The sequence below is a fragment of the Lynx canadensis genome, chromosome D1, assembly GCF_007474595.2.
Source record: "Lynx canadensis isolate LIC74 chromosome D1, mLynCan4.pri.v2, whole genome shotgun sequence".
In the NCBI taxonomy this organism is placed as follows: domain Eukaryota; kingdom Metazoa; phylum Chordata; class Mammalia; order Carnivora; family Felidae; genus Lynx; species Lynx canadensis.
In genome coordinates this window covers 25,910,275-25,931,460 of record NC_044312.2, presented here as the reverse complement: position 1 = coordinate 25,931,460, position 21,186 = coordinate 25,910,275, and the positions used below count along the sequence as shown (strand labels likewise).

Here is a 21,186-nt window from a genome sequence, read left to right as displayed (position 1 = left end):
GTGTGTGAGTGCATGCACACGTGTATGTCTATGCATATACCACATTTTCTTTATCCAAGTGTAGATGTACCTTTAGGTGGTTTCCATATCTTGGCTACTGTGAAAATGCTGCAGTGAGTATGGCATGCCGGTATCTCTTTGAGATAATGATTTTATTTCCTTTGGATATATACACGAGTGGGATTGTTAAGTTATGTGATAGCTCTATTTTTAATTTTTGAGGAACCCTCATACTTTCTGCCATAATTCTTGTACCAATTTACATACCCACAACTACTTTGCAATCAAAAGGTAAGAATTCACAAGAATACCTTTTCTCCACATTCTTTTGATTTTTTTATAATAGGTATCCTAACAGGTATGGACTGTATCTCATTGTGGCTTTGATTTTCATTTCCTGGATGATTAGAAATGTTGAGCATTTTTTCATATACCCATTTGCCATTTTCCTTTGGAAAAATTTTTATATATGATCTTTGCTTATTTTTTGATCAGGTTTTTTGTGTTGTTGTTGAGTTGTAGGAGTTCTTTATATGTTTTGGATAATAACTTCATATCAAATATGTGGTTTGCAAATATTTTCTCCCATTCTATATATTGCTTTTCATTTTGTTGATTGTATCTTTGCTGTACAACAACTTTTTAGTTTGACATAGTTCCAGTTGTTTATTTTTGCTTTTATTGCCTGTGCTTTTGATAAAGTCAAATTCAAAAAATTATTGCCAAGATCAATGCCAAGGAGTTTCTCCTGTTTTTTTACATGAGTTTTGGGTTTCAAGTCTTATGTTTTAGCCTTTAATCCATTTTGAGTTGGTTTTTGTGTGTGCTATAAGGATCCAATTTTATTCCTTTGCAGGTAGATACCCAGTTTTCCTACAATTTATTGAAGAGACCATCCTTTTCTGACTGTGTACTTTTGGTACATTTGTTGAAAATTGGTTGACTATATGTGCATGGGTCAATTTCGAGGCTCTTGATTCATTTCTGTTGGTCCCGATTTAGCTCCAGTATCTGCTTTTATGCCGGTACTGTATTTCTTTGATTACCATAGTTTTGTGATACAGTTTGAAATCAGGAAGTGTGATGCCTCTAGCTCTGCTTTTGTTGCTCAAGATTGTTGGGGCGCCTGGGTGGCGCAGTCGGTTAAGCGTCCGATTTCAGCCAGGTCATGATCTCGCGGTCTGTGAGTTTGAGCCCCGCGTTGGGCTCTGGGCTGATGGCTCAGAGCCTGGAGCCTGTTTCCGATTCTGTGTCTCCTTCTCTCTCTGCCCCTCCCCCGTTCATGCTCTGTCTCTCTCTGTCCCAAAAATAAATAAACGTTGAAAAAAAAATTAAAAAAAAAAAAAGATTGTTTTAGCTATTCTGGGTCTTTTGTGGTTGTATGTAAATTTTACAAATTTTATTTTATGTCTGTTAAAAATGCCCCTGGAATATTGATAGCAACTGGATATAACCTGTAGATTACTTTGGGTAGAATGGACACTTTAACAATATCAATTCTTTACATTTAATTGTATCTTCAGTTTCTTTCAGCAATGTGTTACAGTTTTCTGTGTGCAGATCTTTCACCTCCTTTGTGAAATTTATTGCTAGGTATTTTACTCTTTTTTGATGCTATTGTAAATGGAATTAAAAATTTTTTTCGCATATTTCACTATTAACATATTGAATTGCAACCAATTTTTGTGTGTCAATTTGGTATCCTGCAACTTTACTGAATTCATTTATTAGTTTCAATATTTTTTGGTAGAGTTTATGGTTTTTTCTTAAAGTATAAGATCATGTCATCTGCAAACAGTTTTATTTTTTCCTTTCTGATTTCAATGCCTTTTATTTCTTTTTCTGGCCTAATTGCTCTGGCTAGGACTTCCAGTACTATGATGAATGGAATTCGCAAGAGGGGTTCTCCTGTCTAGTTTCTCATCCTAGAGGAAAGGCTTTCAGCTTTTCATTGTTGAGTATGATGTTAGCTGTGGGTTTTTCACATATGGCTTTCATTATTGAGGTACATTCCTTCTGTGTTTAATTTATTGAGCATCTTTATCATAAAAGGATGTTGGATTCTTTTTCAAATACTTCTTACGCCTCTGTTGAGTTGATCAAGTGCTTTTCTCTTTCCTCCCATTAATGTAGTATATCACATTTATTGATTGTGTATGTTGAACTCTCCTTGAATGCCAGGGAGAAATCCCTCTTGATCATGGCCTTTTAATGTGCTGTTGAATTTGGTTTGCTAGTATTTTGTTCAGAAATTTTATATGCATGTTCATCGGGGATATTGGTGTATAACTTACTTTTCTTATAATGTCCCTATCTGGCTTTTGGTATCAGGATGTAATGGTTACCTTCATAAAATAAATTTGGGAGTATTCCCTCTTCTTCAGTTTTATGGAAGAGTTTGAGTAGGGTTGGTGTTAATTCTGCTTTAAATGTTTGACAGAATTCACCATTGATGTCATTAGGCCCCGGTCCTTTCTTTGTTAGAAGGTTTTTGGTTATGGATTGAATCTCCTTGTTATCAGTCTATTAAAATTTTTTTCTTCACAGTTCAGTCTTGGTAGGCATAGGTTTCTAAGAGTTTATTCATATCTTCTAGGTTATCCAATTTGTTGACATATTGTTGGTAGGAGTTTCTTGGGATTCTTTGTATTTCTGTGCTGTCAGTTATAATGTCTCTTTCATATGTAATTTTATGTGAGTCTTCTCTTCTTTTCATAGTCTAGCTAAAAGTTTTTCAATTTTGTTTATCTTTTCAAAAAACCACGTCTTAGTTTTATTGATCTTTTTTTTTAAATGTTTATTTTTGACAGAGAGAGAGAGAGGGAGGGAGAGAGGGAGACAGGGAGGAGCAGAGAGAGAGGGAGACAGAGGATTCAAGCAGGCTCCATGCTGTCAGCACAGAGCCTGATGCAGGGCTCAGACTCACAAACTGTGAGCTCATGACCCAAGCCGAAGTCAGATATTTAACCGACTAAGCCACCTAGGTGCCCCATTTTGTTGATCTTTTATGTTGTTTTTCTTTTATTCTGTTTTTCTTTTCATTTATTTCTATTTCATTTGTTTTTTGAGTTTTATTATTTATTTCTGTTAACTTTGGGCTTAGTGTTTTCATCTTTTTCTAGTTCCTTGAAGTGTGAAGATAGGCTGTTTATTTGAGATCTTCTTTTTCTTAATATGGGCATTTATCACTATAAGCTTCTCTCAGAACAATTTTTGTTGCATCTCACAAGTTTTGTTATATTGTACTTCCATTTTGTTTTTCTCAAGATATTTTTTTGACTTCATTTTTGATTTCTTTTGACACCTGTTGGTTGTTCAGGAGAATATTATTTACACATATTTGTGAATTTTTCAGTTTGCTTGCTGTTATTGATTTTTAATTTCATAACAATTGGAAAAGATACTTGGCATGATTTCAGTCTTCTTAAATTTCCAAAGACATATTTTGTGATATAACGTGCGATCTGTCCCGGAGAATGTTTCATGTGCATTTTTAGGAATAACACGTATTCTACTGCTGTTGGATGGAGTATTTTGAATATGTCTGTTAGGTCTTTTTTCTTTTAAAATATAGTTTAAGTCTAATGTCTCCATACTGATTTTCTGTCTGGATGATCTGTCCATGTTGAGTGTCAGATATTAACATCCCTCACTATTGTTGTATTGCTCTTTACTCTTCCTTTTTTTTTCTATAAATATTTGCTTAATATATTTAAGAGCTCTAGTGTTGAGTACATAAATATTTACACTTGTTATATCTACTTCATGAATTGACCCCTTTGTCTTTATTTAATGACCTTTGTGTGTAACACTTATTTTAAAGTTTATTTTGAGAGAGAGCATGAGAGAGTATGTGAGTGGGGAGGGGCAGAGAGAGAGGAAAGAGAAAATCCCACACAAGCTGTGTGCTGTTAGCCCACATGGAGTTTGATCTCACAAACCGTGAGATTATGACCTAAGCTGAAATCCAGAGTTACACACTTCACCGACTGAGCCACCCAGGCGCCTCTTCTGTGACACTTTTTGACTAAAGGTTGGTTTACTTGGTGTGACATAAGTGTAGTCATCCCTCTTGTCTTTTGGTTTCCATTTGCAAGAAGTATTTTTTCCCTAATCCTTCACTTTTAATTTATAAATCTCTTCAATTTTAGTCCTTAAAGCTAAAATGAATCTTTTAGGCACATTGTAGTTGAATCTCACTTTGTATCCATTTACCTACTATCTGTTAGTCTACTGGGAAATTTAATCCATTTGCATGTAAAATAATCACAGATAGAAGCTGAGAAGATGGTACAGTAGGAGGATTCTAGGCCCACCTTGTGCCCCAGATCCCACTTGATAACACTCACATCAGTGTAAACAATCCAGAAAACAGCTTGAAGACTGGCAGAATAAACATCACAACTTAAGGTAGAGAAGGGGCCACACTGAAGAGGGGGGTAAGAAGGGTGGGGAGCTAAACAGACCTGCAGGCCATCTGTGGGAGAATGGGATCTGTGGATGCAGAGAAGGGACAGAAACAGACTCTCACAGTGAGGAGCCTGCATGGGGAAGCCAAATCCTCATAACATTTGGCTTTGAAAACTAGAGGGGCTGAATTTTGTGAGTTCTTACAGATAGCAGGACTTAAAGCTCTGGGAGAGCTGCAGGGCAATAGGAATTGAGTCCCTGCCCTTAAGAGACAAGCACAACAAAAAGCCAGGAGAGATACAGCATAGAAACAGTAGTTTGCAAAACACCTGGGGCATATGGGAGAGTTATTTACTAATCTCAGCCTGTGCCATAGACAGAGATGGCTGGGAGACTCCTCCAGAAACAAAGGATCTGGTAGGTGCCATTTCACTCCTCTTCCCCCAAGGTAAATACACTGGCCACCTTCGAGAAACAGCAAACACTTGCTACCTACACCCCCCTGCCCTTTGGTGAATCTGCCCTTTCCAGTCATGCTTGATTCAGTCCCACTGCTGTGGGTTCCCTCCCCAATAAGACCAGTGCATATCTTGCTAACACTGTGTCTTTAACCTGTATGCTTTATAGGGCCTTGGTTTAGATGGTGGCAGAAGTGATGGTAGGCCCCTTCCCGCAGAAGAATTTGTGCCTGTTGTTAAAATTGTGAACCCCACATTAACTCTGTGATCCCCCCAGCTGGCCTTGGTTTGGCACTGGCAGCAGGTCTCATTTTACAAGCAGATTGGCAGGCATCTTGTTAAAACTACATACTCTGCCTGGCCACCAGGTCCAGGCAGTCAACATGTGCCCTCTTGCTGGGACACAAACCTTTTGGGCTCTGTACGATTAGTCCTCTCTAATACACTCTTTGCAAGAGCCCAGTCAAACTGGGGCCATAAGGCTGGCAGGGTGCAAGCAGTCCCAACATGGGGCAGCACCACACCAAAGTAGCTCCTCTCCTTGGGAGTCAGACTGTGGCCCCAGCAGTGGGCTGGCTGCAGACAGTTGGTCTGATTCAGGGCCCACCCAGCAACAAAGCATCTCAGGGGACAAGATAGGGGTGTGCAACAGTTTGGTACTACTGTATGTCTGGCAAATGCCTGGTTTGACTAAACTCAAGCCCAAGGTGTCCCCAGACTGGTCCACTGATATCGATAGCAAACACTGCCCACAACAGGCAAAGAGAGCCACAGCTGATGACTGGACTGAAGGAAAAAGGGGCTCAGCCACAACAGCAAGGTGCACGCAACACAAATAGGAGACACCTTTCCAGTAAACATGGAACACTGCACTGCAGGGCACTAGGGGATCTCTTCTTCATGAGGCCATCACTTTCAGGAGCAGGAGATGTAGCTGACTTTTTTAATTTTTTTTTATTTTGTTTATTTTATTTTTGAGAGAGAGAGCATGAGAGGGGGAGGGGCAGAGAGAGACACACAGAATCTGAAGCAGGCTCCAGGCTCTGAGCTGTCAGCACACAGCCTGATGTGAGGCTTGCACTCGTCAACTGCGAGATCATGACCTGAGCTGAAGTCGGACTTCGACTGACTGAGCCATCTAGGCACCCTGTAGCTGACTTTTCTGACACACAGAAACAGACACAGAGAGTTAGACAAAATGAGACAGAGATGTCCCAAATGAAACAATAGGACAAAACTACAGCAGAGGATATAAGTGAAATGGAGATAAATAATGTGCCTGATAGAGAATTTAAAACAACAGTCATAAAGGTATTTACTGGACTTGAGAAAAGAGTGGAGGACATCAGTGAGACTCTTAACAAAGACATAAAAAAAAAAAACCAGTTAGAGATGAAAAACACAATAAATGAAATTAAAAATACACCAGATGGAATAAATGGCAGACTAGAGGAAGCAGAAAAATGAATCAGTGACCGGGGGACAGAGTAATGGAAAGTAATCAAGCTGAACAGGTGAGAGAAAGTAAAATTATGCAAAATGAGAATACACTTAGGGAACTCCATGACTCCAACAAACAAAATAACATTTATGTTATAGGAATCCTAGAAGAAGAGAGAAAAGTGGGCAGAAAATTTATTTGATAATGTAATAGCTGAAAACTTCTTGAATCTGGGGAAGGAAACAGAAATCCAGATCCAGGAGGCACAGAGATCCCCCAACAGAATTAACCCAAGGAAGTCCACACCAAAACACATAATAATTAAAATGGCAAAAAGGAGTGATGTAGAGAGAATTTTAAAAGCAGCAAGAGAAAAGAAGATCAGTACATACAAGGGAAACTCCGTAAGGCTATCAGTGGATTTTTTTAGCAGCAACTTTGCAGGCTATCAAGGGAGTGGCATGATATATTCAAAGTGCTGGAAGCAAAAAGCCTGCAGCCAAGAATACTGTATCCTGCAGGGCTGTCTATTCAGAATAGAAGGAGAAGATAAGTTTGCCAGGCAAGCAAAAGTTAGAGGAATTTATGACCATTAACCCAACCCTACAAGAAACATTGAAAGGGGACTCTTTGAGTGGAAAGGAAAGACCATAAGTAAGAGTAAGAAAAGTGGGAAGCACAAAAGCAGTAAGAAGAAATATGTACGTAAAAATCAGTCAAGCGATTCACAAAATAAAAGGATGTAAAGTATAACACCATATACCAAAAACATGAAGGTTGGGGGGTGGAAGAGAAGTAAAGAATAAGTTCAAACTGAAGTGACCATCAACTTAATATAGACTGCTGTATGCAGAAGGTGTTATATACAAACCTCATAGAAACCACAAACCAAAAACCAGTAATAGATATGCAAAAAACAAAGAGAAAGGAATCCAAGTATATCACAAAAGAAAGCCAGCAAACTATGAGAGAAGAGAGCAATAGAAGAAAAGATCAGAGAAGAACTACAAAAACCACAAAACAAGTAACAAATAGCAATAAATACACACCTATCAGTAATTACTTTATAAGTAAATGAACAAAATGCTTCAATCAACAGACACAGGGTGATGGAATGGATAAAAAAAACAAAACAAAACAAGACCTATTTATATGCTGCCTCCAAGAGACTCATTTTAGACCTAAAGATACATGCAAATTGAAAGTGAAGGGATGGAGAAACATTTATTATGCAAATGATGTGAAAGTGAAAAGAACAGAAAGCCAGGATAGCAATACTTTTATTGGACAAAATAGACTTTAAAACAAAGACTGTAACAGACAAAGAAGGACACCAAATAATAATTAAAGGGAACCATCCAGTAAGAAGATATAACAATTATAAATATTTCTGCACCCACTTTGGAAGCACACAAATTATAACACAGTTAGTAACCAACATAAAGGAAGTAGTTGATAGTAATACAGTAATAGTGGGGGTCTTTATCACTACATTTACAACAATGGACAGATGATCCAAATAAAAAAAATCAATAAGGAAACAGTGTTTTGTTTTTTTTTTTAATTTTTTTTTTCAACGTTTATTTATTTTTGGGACAGAGAGAGACAGAGCATGAACGGGGGAGGGGCCGAGAGAGAGGGAGACACAGAATCGGAAACAGGCTCCAGGCTCTGAGCCATCAGCCCAGAGCCCGACGCGGGGCTCGAACTCACGGACCGCGAGATCGTGACCTGGCTGAAGTCGGACGCTTAACCGACTGCGCCACCCAGGCGCCCCGGAAACAGTGTTTTTTAATGACACACTGTACCATATGGACTTAACAGATATGTTCAGAACATTCCATCCTAAAACAACAAAATATACATTCTTTTCAAGTGTACACAGAACAGTCTCCAGAATAGATCACATATTAAACTACAAACCAAGTCTCAACAAATTCAAAAAGATCAAAGTCATACATGGATGTTTTTTGACTACACTGCTATGAAACTAGAAATCAACCACAAGAAAAAATATGGAAAGAGCACAGAAACATAGGGTTTAAATAATATACTACTAAACAATAAATAGGTCAACCAAGAAATCAAAGAGGAAATAAAAAATTACATATAGAGAAATGAAAATGAAAATGCAAAGGTCCAAAATTCCTTTGGGATGCAGGAAAAGCTGTTCTGAGAGGGAAGTTTATAGCAATACAGGCCTACCTCAAGAAGCAAGAAAAGTCTCAAATGAAAAACCTAACCTTACACCTTCACAAACTAGGAATAGAAGAAACAAAACCCCAAACCAGCAGAAGGAAGGAAATAATAAAGAGTAGAGCAGAAATAAATGATATAGAAACTAAAAAACAAAAAACAATAGAGCAATGAAAACAGGAGTTGATTCTTTGAAAAGATCAATAAAATCAATCTAGCCAGACTCATCAAAAATAGAGAGGACTCAAATAAAATCACAATTGAAAGATAACAACTGACGCTACAGAAATCAAACAGTTGTAAGAGAATATTATGAAAAAGTATAAGCCAACAAATAGGACAACCTAGAAATGGGTAAATTCCTAGAAACATACAACCTACCAAACTGAAGCAGGAAGAAATAGAAAATTTGAACAGAATACCAGCAATGAAATTGAATCCATAATCACACAACTACCAATGAACAAAGTCCAGGACCAGACTGCTTCACATAATTCTGTCAAACATTTAAAGAAGAGTGAATACCTATTTTTCTCAAGCTTTTCCAAAAAATGAAAGAGGAAGGAAATTTTCCAAATTCCTATGAAGCCAGCATTACCCTGATACCAAAACCAGATAAAAGCACCACAAAAAAGGGAACTACAGGCCAATAGCTCTGATGAATATAGATACAAAAATTCTCACCAAAATATTAGCAAACTGAGCCCAACAATACATTAAAAAAAGATCATTCACCACAATCAAGTGCGATTTATTCCTGGGATGCAAATCAATTCCTGGGTTCAGTATTTGCAAATCAATCAGCTTGATACATCACATCAATAAGGTAAAGGATAAAAACCTTATGATCATTTCCATTGGTACAGAAAAAGCATCTGACAGAGTACAATATCCATTCATGATAAAAGCCCTCAACAAAGTAGGTTTAGAGGGAACATATGTCTAATAATAAAGGCCATATATGAAAAACCCACACATCTTCAATGGAGAAAAACAGAACTTTTCCTTTAAGGAACAAGACAGGGATGTCCATTTTCACCCCTTTTATTCAACATGGTACTGGAAGTCCTAGCCACAGCAATGAGACAACAACAACAACAACAACAAAATAAAAGGCATCCATTTTGTTAAGGAAGAAGTAAAACTTTCACTTTTTACAGATGACATGATACTATATATAGAAAACCTGAAAGACTCCAAAAAATTCGTAGAACTGATAAATGAGTCCAGTTAAGTCGCAGGATACAAAATCAATGTAGAGCAATCTGTTGGATTTCTATATACTAATAATGAAGCAACAGAAAGAGAAATTAAGAAAACAATCCCATTTATACTTGCACCAAAAATATTAAACTACCTAGGAGTAAGCTTTACCAAGGAGGTGAAAGACCTGTAATCTGAAAACTATAAAACATAGATGAAAGAAATTGATGACAAAACAAAGAAATGGAAAGACATTCCATGCTCATATATTGGAAGAAAAAATATGGTTAAAATGCCTATACTATCCCCAACAGTCTACACAAAACATTTTAATTCAGTCCCTATCAAAATGCCAGCAGCATTTTTCACAGAACTAGAACAATTAAAAAATTTGGAACCACAAAAGACTCCGAATAGCCAAAGCAGTCTTATAAAAGAAAAACAAAACTGGAGAATCACAATTCCAGACTTCAAGCTGTAGTAATCAAAAAAGTATGGTACTGGTACAAAAAGAGACACATAGATCAATGGAGCAGAGTAGAAAGCTCAGAAATAAGCCCACAATTATATGGTCAATTAATCTTTGATGAAGAAGGCTAACTAGGCAATGGGAGAAAAATAAAGTCTCTTCAACAAATGATGTTGGGAAAACTGGACAGCTACATGGAAAAGAATGAAACTGGAACGTGTTCTTTCACTATACAGAAAAACAAACTCAGAATGAATTCAGGACCTAAATGTGAGACCTGAAACCATAAAAATCCCTGAAGAGAGCACAGGTAGTAATTTCTCTGACATCAGCTATAACAACATCTTTTTTGATATGTTTCTGGAGGCAAGGGAAACAAAATAAAAAAGAAGCTATTGGGACTATATCAAAATAAGCTTTTTGCACAGCAAAGGAAACAACCAACAAAACTAAAAGACAACCTACTGAATGGGAGAAGGTATTTGCAAATTACATATCCAGTCAAGTGTTAGTATCCAAAATATATGAGAACTTATAGAACTGAACACCAAAAACAAAACCAACCAACCAACCAACCAAACAAAACCACACCAGTTAATCCAGTTAAAAATGGGCAGAAGACACGAACAAAGATTTCTCCAAAGAAGACATCCAGAGGGTCAACAGACACATCGAAAGATGCTCAACACTGCTCATCAGCAAGAAATGCAATCAAAAACCACAATAAGATAATCACCACACACCTGTCAGAATGGCTAAAATCAAAAACTGAAGAGACAGGTGTTAGTAAAGATGTGGAGGAAGAGGAACCTTTGTGTACTGTTGGTGGGAATACAAACTGGTACGGCTGTTGTAGAACACTGTGTGGAGGTTCCTCAATAAATTAAAAATAGGACTACCCTAGGATCCAGTAATCACAGCACTGGGTATTTATCCAAAGAATACAAAGACACTAATTTGAAGTGATACATGCGCCCCTGTATTTATTGCAGTATTATTTACCCTTGATCTTAGCCAAAGGCTGAGAAGCGATATTGCAGCATTATTTACAATAGCCAAATTATGGAAGCAGCGTGTATCCATTAATAGATGAATGGATAAAAAAGAAGTGGTATATATATACAAGAGAATATTATTCAACCATCAAAAGGATGGAATCTTGCCATTTGCAATATCATGGATTATTGTATAATGCTAGAGAATATAAGGCTACCCAAAATAAGCCAGTCATAGAAGAACAAATACCATGTGATTTCACTCATATGTGGAACTTAAGAAACAAAAAACAAATGAGGAGGAAAAATAAAAAAGGAGACAAAGCAAAAAAATGAGCTTTTAATTTAAGGGAAGAAACTGATGGTTACCAGAAGTGAGGTCAGGGTGGGTGGGTGAAGTAGGCGAAGGGGATTAAGAGAAGGGAATTTATGAGTCCTGAATAATACATGGAGTTATCAAACCACTGTATTGTATACCTGAAACTAAAATAACAATTTATGTTTATTGGAATTAAAAAACAAATTGTATGGGTGAGACCCCAACCAGGCAAAACTGATAACTGTGGCCCCTGGGCTGACCTGCATTTTGGCTCTGTAGATGGGCAGAGCTCCTGGTGGGGCTTTCTTACCAGGCAAGGTTGCCAGCAGGGGCATGGTGCCATGGTGTCATGGTACCAGTATCCATTGGCTGGTTGCTCTGTGTCGCACCCCCCTTTTTTGTTACTAAGTGACCCTAGGTGGTCTCCCTCTGCCAATTCCTTCAGTTCCCTGTGAGGAAAAACAGGAATGGGCCTCCTGAAGATCACGTCTGAGCATTGGGGAAGTTGGATATCTCTAATGGGCTCTTTTCTCCCAAAGGAAGGTCACAGTCCTAGGGAATCCTTTCAGTGTGGTGCTATGCTGGCCTGGGAAAGGGGTGATAGTCATCGTGAAACCACTCCTCTTTACCTTCTGATGTGACTTTCTTAATTTTTGTGGTCTAAGTTTTGTGTTGACCTCATCTCCCAAGTTCTGGGATTTTCAGAAAGGTATTCTTGTGTGTTGATAGTTGCTAATGCCTGTTTTTGTGTGGGGGTCTAGAGTCTGGGCTCTCCTGTTCTTCCTTCCATCTTCCTTTTTAATTTTTTTTTTTTTTTGAGACAGAATATGCACTTGGCAAGCAGGCATGGGAGGGGCAGAAGGAGAAGGAGAGAGAGAATCTTAAGCAGGCTCCATTCCCAGTGTGGAGCGTGATGCAGGGTTGGATCTCACGACTGTGAGGTCATGACCTAAGCCGAAATCAAGACTCAGACAGTCAACCGACTAAGCCACCCAGGTGCCTCATCCTATTCTTCCGTCTTCTTTATCTATTTTTTAATGTTTATTTATTTTGGGGGAGAGAGAGAGACATAGCACATGAGTGGGAGAGGGGCAGAAAGAGAGGAGAGAGAGAGAATCCCAAGCAGGCTCCACACTGTCACTGTTAAGCTTGATGCGGGGCTTGAACTCACAAACTGCGAGATCATGACCTGAGCCAAAACCAAGAGTCAGATGCTTAAGCGACTGAACCACCCAGGTTTCCCTTAGATTGTTTTTTTATATTTATTTTTGAGAGAAAGAGAGCGAGCCTGAGCACGAGTGGGGGAGGGGCAGAGAGAGAAGGCGGCAGAGCATCTGAAGTGGGCTTTGTGCTGACAGCAGAGAGCCCGATGGGGACTTGAACTCCCCAACCATAAGATTATGACCTGAGCTGAACTTGAATGCTTAACTGATTGAGCTGCCCAGGAGCCCCATATTCTTCCTTTTTCCTGATATGACTTCTATAATCTCTTTATGTCTTTCTCTTTTTCCTTCTGGGATTTTCATAATGCATGTGTTGGTCTTCTCGAAGGTGTCCTACTGGTTCCTGAGTAACATTTCACCTTTTTAAAAAAAATGTTCATTTATTACAGGGGAGGGGTAGAGAGAGAGGGACAGAGGATACAAAGTGGGCTCTGTGCTGACAGCAGCGAGCCTGGTGCGGGGCTCAAACTCAAGAATGGCGAGATTATGACCTGAGCCAAAGTCAGATACTTAACTGACTGAGTCCACCAGGTGCCCTACATTTCACTTTTTAAAAACTTTTTCTTTCTGTTCTTTGGACTGTATATAGGTTTATGCTGCTTTCTGAAACTTTTCGTTTTACCACTTTGCTTTGATGAAGACCTACGTTAGTAGAGTAACGGCTTTTTTTCATAAAAGTGAAAACCCTTTTTGGATTTCTTTCAGTTAGCAAAACCAGGTACCAACTAACAGAGGTCTTTCGTAAAAGTAAGGTGGTGTAATGTAGACTTTTGAAAGGCAGGGGATACTCTTTGTTTTATACCATTTTGGCTTTTAAAAGGTTTCAAAGGCTCTTTCTCAAAAATAAATAAACATTAAAAGATTAAAAAAAAAGGTGGGGGGTGCCCGTGTATGGCTCAGTTGGTTAAGCGTAGGACTTTGGCTCAGGTCATGATTTCACGGTTTGTGAGTTCGAGCCCTGTGTCTCAGCTGTGCTGACAGCTCAGAGCCTGGAGCCTGTTTCGGATTCTGTGTCTCCCTCTCTCTCTGCCCCTCCCCTGCTCGTGCTCTGTGTCTCTCTCAAAAGTAAATAAACATTAAAAAAAAATTTAAAGGTTAAAGGAATGCTCTACTTTTTGGATAGTGGGGGAAACCTGTGTTTTGACTTATTCTGTCTTTCAGTAAGCTGATTTTTCTTGCCCAAATCTGCTGTTGATCCCTTTAGTGCATTTTTTAGTTTTAGTTAGTATTTAGATCCCTTTAGTTAGAATTTTTAGCCATTCCCCAGATTCGTTTTTTGTTCCCTTTTTTACTTTCTGTTCCTTCTTGATATTTTCATTTATTTATAAATTGTTTTTCAGGTTTCCTTTAGTTCTTTGTGGTTTCTTTGACTTCTTTGAGTGCGTTTCGTGTGGTACGTTTAATATGTGTTAAGTCCTATATCTGGACTTCTCAGGGATAGCTTCTATTGGTTTTTTTTTTTTTTTTTCATGTCAATGACTCATGCCTCCTGGTTTCTTTGTATATCTTGTGATTTTGTTGTTGTATACTGGACATTGGATATTATAATGTGGTAACCCTGGGAACTGGATTCTATCCCTCACCACAGGTTTGCTGTTTTTCATACTGAGGGCTGCAGTCTATGTTTTTAGTGACTTTAACAGACTATTTTTGAAAAGATCGTGTTCCATGTCATATGTGCTCACTGAAGTCTTTCTTCTTTTACTTGTGTTCAGGTAGTATTTTGTCAGGGAATTCCCTGAAAGCCAAGAACTAAAAATAAAAAATAAAATAAAGAAAAAGCCACTTCCTCCAGTCTTTGCATACTTCCTTTGTGTTGGGGCACTCATTCCGCAATGAACCGGGCTTTTTACAGCTCTGACAGCCTGGAGAGTAGAGGTGAAAGCTTAGGTCTTCTCCCGTCTTTCGTGCATGTGTCCCAGCCTGAACATGTTCATGGGTTTCTAGAGTGCTCTCGTTTCCCAAGGAGCCTCTCTCCTCAGCTCTTTCTCCTGGGCTTTAAGCTGACTATAATCTTTTGCTTCATATGACTGAAGACTTTTAGTTTATTTTACAATATCTTAGCAACGCTGCTTTTTTAAATCCCTGAATGAGTTCCAGGTTAGGTGAAAAAGAGATGTGTGCCGTGTGTCGGTTCTTCATGCGGCTGCCAGACAGATTAGAAGGGACATGCAGTCGTTTGTCAATGATGTCTCTCCTTCTGGACCCAGGGAAAGGGGGTCCTGTACTTGGGGCCAGGACTGCTATCCACAGGAGTGCTGCCAAGATGGGGAGGAGTGGAGCGAGGGTGGGTGAAAATGCCACAGAGTTTTTAAGTTGGCTTTTTCTTGATTCAGCGTTCTCATGGTGATTGTAAACCTTTACTGTATTCTAGCATACTGCGAAAGTTGGTTGGGAGAGTTTTTGCTTGTTTGTTCATGTTTCTGTGAAGGGACTGGGATTTGCAGTTGCCTACTCTGCCATTTTACTGACATCATTGGGCCATCTGTCTTTGCTGTTCGTTCCTCCACATCCATCTTTTTGCTTTTTGGGGGAAGTTTCTTCTCTTCTTCCTGACCCTCTCCTCCCCCCAGTTCTGTTTAGGAAGATTGATTTTATTTCTAGTCTTTACTTATTTTATAGTTACTGACATTTTAATTTATTTTTATTTTTAATTTTTTTTTATTTCCAGAGAGAGAGAGTGAGCATGAGTGGACGAGGGGCAGAGAGAGAGGGAGAAAGACAATCCCAAGCAGGCTCTGTCCTGTCAGTGTGGAGCCCAACATGGGGCTCGACCCCAGGAATCGTGAGATCATGACCTGAGCTGAAATCAAGAGTCAGACGTTTAACTGACTGAGCCACCCAGGCGCCCCTGTAGTTGCTGTCATTTTAAAGTTTTATATTCTCCCTTACGGTTTGGATGTTTAGAAATCTTGTGTGTTTTTTTCCCATTGTGGGGAAAGTGAAAATTGATGAGATATCTGACGATCTATTTATGCTTTACTGCTAAGCCACCAGTTTTCTGACCTAAGGGAGAGCATGCGCTCATTCTCTGTCTCGGTCTTGAGTGCCTCAGAGGGCCCTCTGCGCTTTCTTGCCCTGTCCTGTCTACACTGGTTAGCTGCCGTGTGCTCGGGGAGACTTCACACACTGCACAGGTTCATCTCTCTCCGTTCTCCTGGTTTATCTGTCTCTGTTCTCCTGCTCTTGCCCGAGCTGTTGGTGCATTGACCCTGTCTATATACCTGGGGAGGGGGGTGGGTATTGACTCTCTGTTACAAGGTTCTCGTTGGAATTTTAGTTCATAAACTCTAGTCCATATGCGGTCTTCATGGTTTGGCTGGTTTCTGCTTAACCCTGTCTAATGCAGGTTCTTTATCCTCCTGCATCTTTACCAGGCTTCTGAGCATGTCTATGAGTCTGAGCACGTCCATGAGTCTGAGCACGTCCGTGAGTCTCTTCTGTCCCATGAATGTCTTGTCACTTTCTACAACTTAGTTCATTTAGGTTTTTTCTCACCCTTAATCCTTTTTTTAAAGTATGATTTTGTAGTGAATCTGCCTTATTTTGACTGGTGTGAGAATAATCATTATCCTGCGAACTTCTACTTAAGACCAGAATGTTTTTTTTAATACCTCAGTGATCCTGCTTCCAAAAATAGAGACTATGTCTTCATATTTTATTTTTATAATATTAGCTATAATGATAGGTAACATTAAGTACTTACTGAGTACCAGGCGTCTTGGTGAACACTTTCTGTGCATTATCTCATTTGATCCTCACAAACTTGAGAATAAGCATTATTATTTCATTCCCATTTTCCTGATATGAGATTATATGGGTTGCTCAATATTGTACAGCTAGCTAGTGACACTTTTGAACTCAGGGCTGTGTGTCTCTGGAGCAGAGTTTGTAAACGTAATATAAATGTGAGAAGAGAGTTGTATGTGAAAAAAGTCACAAAGCAAGTGGCATGATGAATGACAGTGAAATTCAGCCTAAATACTGGGGAACAAATGAAGAACAATTAATTCTGTGGCAAAGTCTTCTGGAGAATACATGCCTCCTTTAAAGGGTTTGGTCACTTTTCCGTTCCAGCCGGTTGTTGCTCATATGAGAATATGGGTCCGATATTTCAGATTTTCTGATTTTTCAAAGAAGTCAAAATGTGTATTTTTCCTATGAAACCACCCCATTTCTAAATTTGAGCTGCTGGTTTAAAAAGAAGTAAAATCCAATGTACAGACATACATAATTCTGAAGTGACGTGTGTCTGCAGGCCCGGACTATTCTCTGGGAAGTCAGTTTCCAGTCTGTGTAATAAAGCCTGAGCCCTCTCTAACCACTTGGGCATGCTGTCTCTCAGTGCCTGCCTTACTGCCTTCCTTTCACATATGTGCTAAATAAGGAGGTGAAGATCTACTCATGAATGAATGTATTTTATTTCTTTCTGTTATGCAGTTGTGCTAGTTTAGATTTAAGTTACAAAGACAATTCTTAGAAACGTAGCTTTTGAAAAATCCTGAATTCTTCATTTTGTCTTCCGTAAGCAATAGATTTCCATTAAAAGGCTTGTCTTACAGCGAGTTAACGTGAGGGTTCAAGTATTACTGAATGCCTCGTTTATTCGTCATTAATCACGACTCTCCCTCTCTTCTGCCCTTTTTTTTTTTTTTTTTGACATAGCTTTCGCTTTCAGAAGAACAGAATGAAGTAACGAAAAACGGCTGTGAATCTAAAGAGCTGGTCTACCTCGTGCACATTGCTTGTCAGGTAATTTTGTGGATGTGGAGGCTCCTTTTAGTGCATTTCTTCAATGGCTAATAGAATTCGCAGAAAGATACCTGTGTGATACTGAAGTGGAATTGGACACTGCATGACTATTGTTAAGAAAATAAATGGTATCCTTTAAAAAAGAGATAAATGTGTTTGTACAATATTACATGGAGGGCACAGTTTAGTATTGTAACTTGCATATCTTCTATCTGCATCTTTAGAAAGTTTTTAAGGTTTTAGATGTTTGTGGATGAATACCAGTGACAATGGCAACACAAATGTTTTGTTTTATTCTTTGTCCCCGTCATATTGGCAGTTCTGCATGTACTCAGGGTTGAAACAATAGAATCAGTCTTACAGATACTTAATTTACAGACATAATTGAAAGCTCTTCTTGTAAGAGTAAAGGAAATACATCGTTTATTGACAATTAGATTAAATGAATCAGCTACTGGTCCCCTATCACAGTAAAAGAGCAGATGAAGTTCTGCCTGAGATGCTCACTTTTCTAACCAAGACAGTACGTTTCACTATAGTGTTTGTAGTGTATGTGGTGTATATAGGGGTGTGTGTGTTTTAGAAGGGCACTGTTTCTTGACTCTTAGTGTTGAAACTTTTGTGACGGGGGTACCTGGGTGACTCAGTCAAGTGTCTGACTCTGCTCGGATCATGATCTCATGGTTCATAAGTTTGAGTCCCACATCAGGCTCTGTGCTGACAGCTCAGAGCCTGGAGCCTGCTTTGGATTCTGTGTCTCCTTCTCTCTCTGCCCCTCCCCCATTCTCACACTGTGTGTGTGTGTCTCTCAAAATAAATGAACATTCCAATTTTTTTTAATTTAAAAAATAAAACTGTTGTGAGTGTAGTTACTGTGACTTCTCTTAATGAGATTTAAAAAGGGTCATTGTAGCATTATTTCCTCTGTCAACTAAGTAGTTTAGTTCCTGTTAATTTACTTTACATTCATTAAGCCTTATGTCTAGTTTTAAGTTCATAATTGTAAAGTAAGTGTTTTTGAGGGAGGCTTTCTTTTGTGCAAAGTTTTTAGTTTTCTTTGGGAAAGAGTTAGATAAGGGCATTTATGTTTTTTTCCCTCAAAAAGTGTTATTCCTTCACCTGAAGTTAAAAATTATATGACCTTGAAAAATCTAATGCTTACCTCATATGGGAAATCCCTGACTTCTTAGTCTTCATGACTTTAAGGAGAACCTTTCAGAATTTAGTGCTTTATTTATAGATGTAAGAATATGAGATTGGAAATTGACTTTAGCTTGTATAGAAATAAGATGGCCAAAGTTTCATATTGTTTAAATATGTTTTATTGTGTGTCATCTTGGTTCCTTTGAGGAAGTAGGCAGCTCTGAATCACTGTTTTGTGTCATGTTTCAAAAAATGCTTCTATTTCATGACTTAATTTTTAAGTGAAAGTTTCACATGTTCTATGGTGAACCATTACTCACACATTAGTGTAAATCATATCCTCTTTATCTAGAGTACATGATTGGCATGTCAATAATGAATTTATTAATCCCTCTATGACCTAACATCTTTTAGCATCTTTCCTTCTCACCATTAATTTTCATATGTTCTGACAATGCAAATAGTTTTCTCATAAGCAAATCAAAATGTTATAAATACTGGTACCATATTTTTAAGTGAACTTGAAAAGGTAAGCATGGTATTTTGGAACCATATGCCAGAATGTATAATTGTCACTTGATTATGCTTAGTGAATTAGTTACCTAGCTACTTAGACTATTTCCTGGTTGCAAGTATCTTGTCAAGCTGCTTAAAAAAATTCAGACTACTTGGTACGCTATTCATTACATCAAAGTAGTAATTTACTGCAATATAATAATGCCATCGTACCTCTCTGTAGCACTGAAAGTAATCATTGATGCACATCCCCTCCCCTCTCGGCTTACTTTCTGTATTCTTGCCATATGTGTTGGCCATAAATCATATTAAATTAGAATCATATATATTTTTAATAACTAAAATTATAAAGACTCATAATCAAACCCTCTCATTTTTGCCAGTGAGGGAATTGAAGCTCAAATTACTGATGTGGCTTTCCTAAGTTCTGTAAAATCTTAGCACTAACTTCTAGGGACTTCAGTTTCCTAATGATCAGTTTTTCCTGCATGTCGGTGGAATTTACAATCTAGAACAGACTTAAGAGATTGCCTAGTCTTCAGATAGGATATGATCACCATTACATGCTGATGTAATCTGTACGAGAAACCACTTTTTCACATATTGCATATTTTTGCTAATTTCTAATTTTTAATTAAAGTAAACTTGGAATTCTTTTTATTTAACCAAAGTATTTGTCTTTCATCTGAACCCACTCTTCTCCTGTTCCTTTATCCTAGAAAATGGCCAATTTTCTGTGAAAATTCTGAAAAAACTGTGAATTTTTTTTTCAGCTTTTTGGAGGTTAAATAATACTCTCTTAGGTCTTATCTTTGAAACTTTAATTGTCCTTTCATCTCTGCCTTTCAAGTTTTTATTTCTTGTTAAATTGTGAATTCAGAAATGTAAACCATGTCTTTCATACTGAATTGATCCAAATTCAGTAGGCATTTTGATTATCTATGTGTTTATATAAGTACACAGATACTGCGACATACAGTACAACATTTAATTCTTACAACAACTGTGTGAGGTAAATAGTCTGTGTTTCATTTTACACATGATGAAGACTCAGGAATGTTAATAACTTCCCCAGGGTCATAAAATTAAAGAGAAAGACCAGGATTTGAACCTCAGTCTAGTGTTTTTGTTTGTTTGTTTGTTTGTTGTACTGTTGTTGTCTAATAAGATTTATACTCGGTTAGCTACTCTGAAATCTGCAAGCATTTTTTTTTTAATTTTTTTTTTCAACGTTTATTTATTTTTTTTGGGACAGAGAGAGACAGAGCGTGAACGGGGGAGGGGCAGAGAGAGAGGGAGACACAGAATCGGAAACAGGCGCCAGGCTCTGAGCCATCAGCCCAGAGCCTGACGCGGGGCTCGAACTCACGGACCGTGAGATCGTGACCTGGCTGAAGTCGGACGCTTAGCGGACTGCGCCACCCAGGCGCCCCTGAAATCTGCAAGCATTTTGTAAATGGTAGTAAATAATTACAGAAATGCACTGAGAGTGACAGTCAAGTTTCTTTGTATGACTTCAGTGGAGAGAGTTCGTATGTACATATTTTAGGACATATATATGTGTCTTTTTTTTTCTCATTTAGAAGTGTGGGTTTATGGGTTTTTAGGATAAAAATACTTTTAGAAATTTTGGAAAATATGGGAAATGGAGAAAAAAAGAATAAAATTGCTGTAACACTACTACCCTGATATAGTCTCTGCTTACACTTTTGTATATTCTTGCTTTGTTTTCCATAGTTGTATTTTAGGATTGGATACAGAGATATATATACAATTTTATGTAATTATTTATAAAGCATTCCTCCGTTGGTTATAATCTCCCTGTAAACATTCATTAATTAATATACTGAAGTATAGTTGATATACAGTGTTATATTGTTTTAAGTGTACCAACATAGTGATTTGACATTTACATGTGGTACAAATGTTCACCATGATACGTATACTTACCATCTGTTACCATACATAGTTATTACAATATTATTGACTCTGTTCTTTATGATGTACTTTACATCCCTCTTAGTTATTTTATAACTGGAATTTTATATCTCTTAATCCCCT

General features: G+C 38.1%; 1 protein-coding gene across 2 annotated transcripts in view; it reads left to right on the top strand.

Annotated features, from left to right (window-relative positions):
* The window catches only part of ARHGAP32 (Rho GTPase activating protein 32), a 179,198-nt gene that overhangs the window by 45,997 nt on the left and 112,015 nt on the right, over nucleotides 1–21,186 (top strand). For both annotated transcript variants that reach the window (XM_032595033.1, XM_032595032.1), the window contains one exon: nucleotides 17,380–17,466. In XM_032595033.1, coding sequence (XP_032450924.1) covers nucleotides 17,380–17,466 — 87 coding nt within the window. The remainder of the gene's footprint in view (nucleotides 1–17,379; nucleotides 17,467–21,186) is intronic.